General features: G+C 60.9%; 2 protein-coding genes across 6 annotated transcripts in view; both read left to right on the top strand.

Moving 5' to 3' along the window:
• ADAM15 (ADAM metallopeptidase domain 15) overlaps window positions 1-1,371 on the top strand; it is a 10,328-nt gene extending 8,957 nt beyond the window's left edge. Inside the window, exons 20-23 of one of the 5 annotated variants that reach the window (XM_024748295.1) lie at window positions 14-85; window positions 496-567; window positions 834-958; window positions 1,048-1,371. In XM_024748295.1, coding sequence (XP_024604063.1) covers window positions 14-85; window positions 496-567; window positions 834-958; window positions 1,048-1,090 — 312 coding nt within the window. In that variant the 3' untranslated portion in view covers window positions 1,091-1,371. Of the gene's footprint in view, window positions 1-10; window positions 86-171; window positions 436-495; window positions 568-833; window positions 959-1,047 lie in introns of those variants that run through there. The other 4 variants (XM_024748294.1, XM_024748296.1, XM_024748297.1 and 1 more) reach the window with 4 other exon arrangements.
• Window positions 1,372-1,887: 516 nt separating this feature from the next.
• EFNA4 (ephrin A4) overlaps window positions 1,888-2,406 on the top strand; it is a 4,530-nt gene continuing 4,011 nt past the window's right edge. Inside the window, exon 1 of the mRNA XM_024748089.1 lies at window positions 1,888-1,913. Coding sequence (XP_024603857.1) covers window positions 1,888-1,913 — 26 coding nt within the window. The remainder of the gene's footprint in view (window positions 1,914-2,406) is intronic.

Genomic DNA, 2,406 nt, shown 5'->3' with positions numbered 1-2,406 from the left:
GCTCTTTCAGCAGGCTAGTGCTCTTGGCTTCCCGGCCCCTCCCTCCAGGCCGCTGCCTCCTGACCCTGTGCCCAAGAGACTCCAGGTAAATCTGGGCCAGCCCCTACCCTGGCCCAGGGCAGGTGGGAGGCTTGGTGCCCAACTGCAGTTCTCCTCCCTGTTCCCTGCCAGTGGCGCTTTTCACTAGGGGACCAGGGTGCCCCTCAGCCTTCAGACACTCCCCAGAAGTAGCAAAGGGTGAGCCTCCTGCCTTGGTTTCTACCACCATCTGGTGGTCAGTGGTGGGACTGCAGTCTGCCGGGGACACCACAGGTGACCCACACCTTTCTCCCCTAAGGCATCTACTGGCATGCACTCAAGCCCCATTGCGCATGCCCCCGTTCTCTCCTGCCCCCTGGCTGACTTTGCATGTTGACCTGAACCCCTCGGGAGACCCACTGCATGCCCACTGCTCCTGGCTGTTCTCTCACAGTCACTGCCCCTCTCTCTGTTCAGGCTGAGCTGGCTGACCGACCCAATCCCCCCACCCGCCCTCTGCCCGCTGACCCGGTGGTGAGGTACCCGAAGGTAACAGTTGGGGGAGAGAAGGGCACAGCCTCTCCCCTCACCCAGGGCTGTGGTGCTGGTAGCCTTGGCAGTGGTGCTGGTAGTAAGATGCCGCCTGTGACTAAGGGCACATACCCCAGTGGCACCTTTAATGGTGACAGGTTTGTTTGCAGACAAAGGTGTCCTCTGGTGCTGCCCCTCAAGCTGGTATTCCCCAGCACCAGTGTGTGGGAGGTGGGCAACATGATACCCCCTCCCAAGCTGGCCTCCTGCCTTCTCTCTCTCAGTCTCAGGGGCCCACCAAGCCTCCACCCCCGAGAAAACCACTGCCTACTGACCCTCAGGGCCAGCACCCTTCGGCTGACCTGCCTGGCCCTGGAGCTGGAATCCTGCCCCCAGTGGTACCCTCCAGGTAGGGGAGGAGGGGCGCTGAGGATGGGCTCGTGGGGCGAGTAGTCTGGGGGGACCTCTGACCTTTTTTCTCGGCCTCCCACACCCCAGGCCTGCGCCGCCGCCCCCAGCAGTGTCCTCGCTCTACCTCTGACCTCTCCTGAGGTTCCGCTGCCTCCAACCTGGACTTAGGACTTCAACAGGCAGACCCCTGGAGTCCCTTGCGGTGACCGAAGGAGCTGGGGCCTGGACACTACGGAACAGGAGTCTTAAAACACTGACACCGGGCACCTCCACTTGCTGTCGAGCAGCACCCTGGGGACCCGCCCACGCAGTGGCATCTTGGGGTTGGGGAGTGTCTGGGAGCTGGACGGAGCTGAGGGAGGTGCGCACAGCCTGTCTCTGCAGAACTGCAATAAAAGTGAGGTCTTGGGAGCGCGCCTCAAAGTTTGTCTGCTTAGGGAAGGAGGGTCTCCCCTGTCGCGATTCCAGATCTGGCCGCCAGGAGACGCTGCTCCTCAGATGAAGACAGGATAGGGAGGGCGAGAGCCCCAGGCTGGGTCAGCGAGTGTCCCTGGGATGCTCGCGGCTTGTTTCTGCCCAGTCTGGGATGACCTTCTGCACAATCCAGTACCACAAAGGGCGCTGTACGCCCTCTGCCACCCCCAGTAGCCAAGTTCTCGCCCCCAACGCTGCGCGGCCCCTTGGCGGCGACCATCGACAAACCGGCCAAGCTGTTGGACTCGTTGTCCCCACCCTCCGACCAGCAGCTGGGAAAAATGGAACTGGCTGGCGTTCTCAGAGCCCCGGAGCCGGGGCGGGGCGCGGCGGCGGCTCCCACGATTCCAAGGCCGCGCACCTGCCTCTCCCCTCCCCCACCCCACCTAAGGGTTCGGGAACAGAAGTGCTTTGTATGGGCCGCAACCACCTCATTACTTCGTCTTTGAGACTATGGCCTTCGTTCGCCGAGAACGAAGGTGTGGGGCGGAAAGGGACAGGGCCCAACCCCAAGGTGGACATCGAGCTCGCCATCTGAGGTTCTGTAAAGGGGGGGTGGGGGTGAGGGGGTGGTCCCAGGAGGTGATTTGTCCCTTCCCCTCGCTATATCCCTAGATGTGCAAAGAAAAAGGAGCACTGGTGCCTAAGATGGCTGGACAAATTCGTGGATCCTCTCCCGTGCCTCACTTGCCTCTTTCTGGGCAAAAGGCGTGGGCCCATATTTAAATCTTCCAAAGATTTAATAAGGCTTTCTACCCTGTACCAATACAGACACGAAAGACACGACCTCCCTAAAACAACTCCTAGACAGTGGAATACGTCCCTCCTCGCCGCCCCCTTGAAACGCAGTCTAGCCTCAGCAAGACCTTGCCTAAACTGGCGCGCGCGCTACAGCGCACAGAAGGTTAACAAGAGTTGGCTTTGAATGAAGAGGCGGAGACGCGCCCACATTGGTGGAAAGTTATCCAGGGA

The sequence above is a fragment of the Neophocaena asiaeorientalis genome, unplaced genomic scaffold, assembly GCF_003031525.2.
Source record: "Neophocaena asiaeorientalis asiaeorientalis breed wild unplaced genomic scaffold, Neophocaena_asiaeorientalis_V1.1 scaffold76, whole genome shotgun sequence".
Classification (NCBI taxonomy): Eukaryota; Metazoa; Chordata; class Mammalia; order Artiodactyla; family Phocoenidae; genus Neophocaena; species Neophocaena asiaeorientalis.
This window is presented reverse-complemented; position numbering and strand designations above follow the sequence as displayed.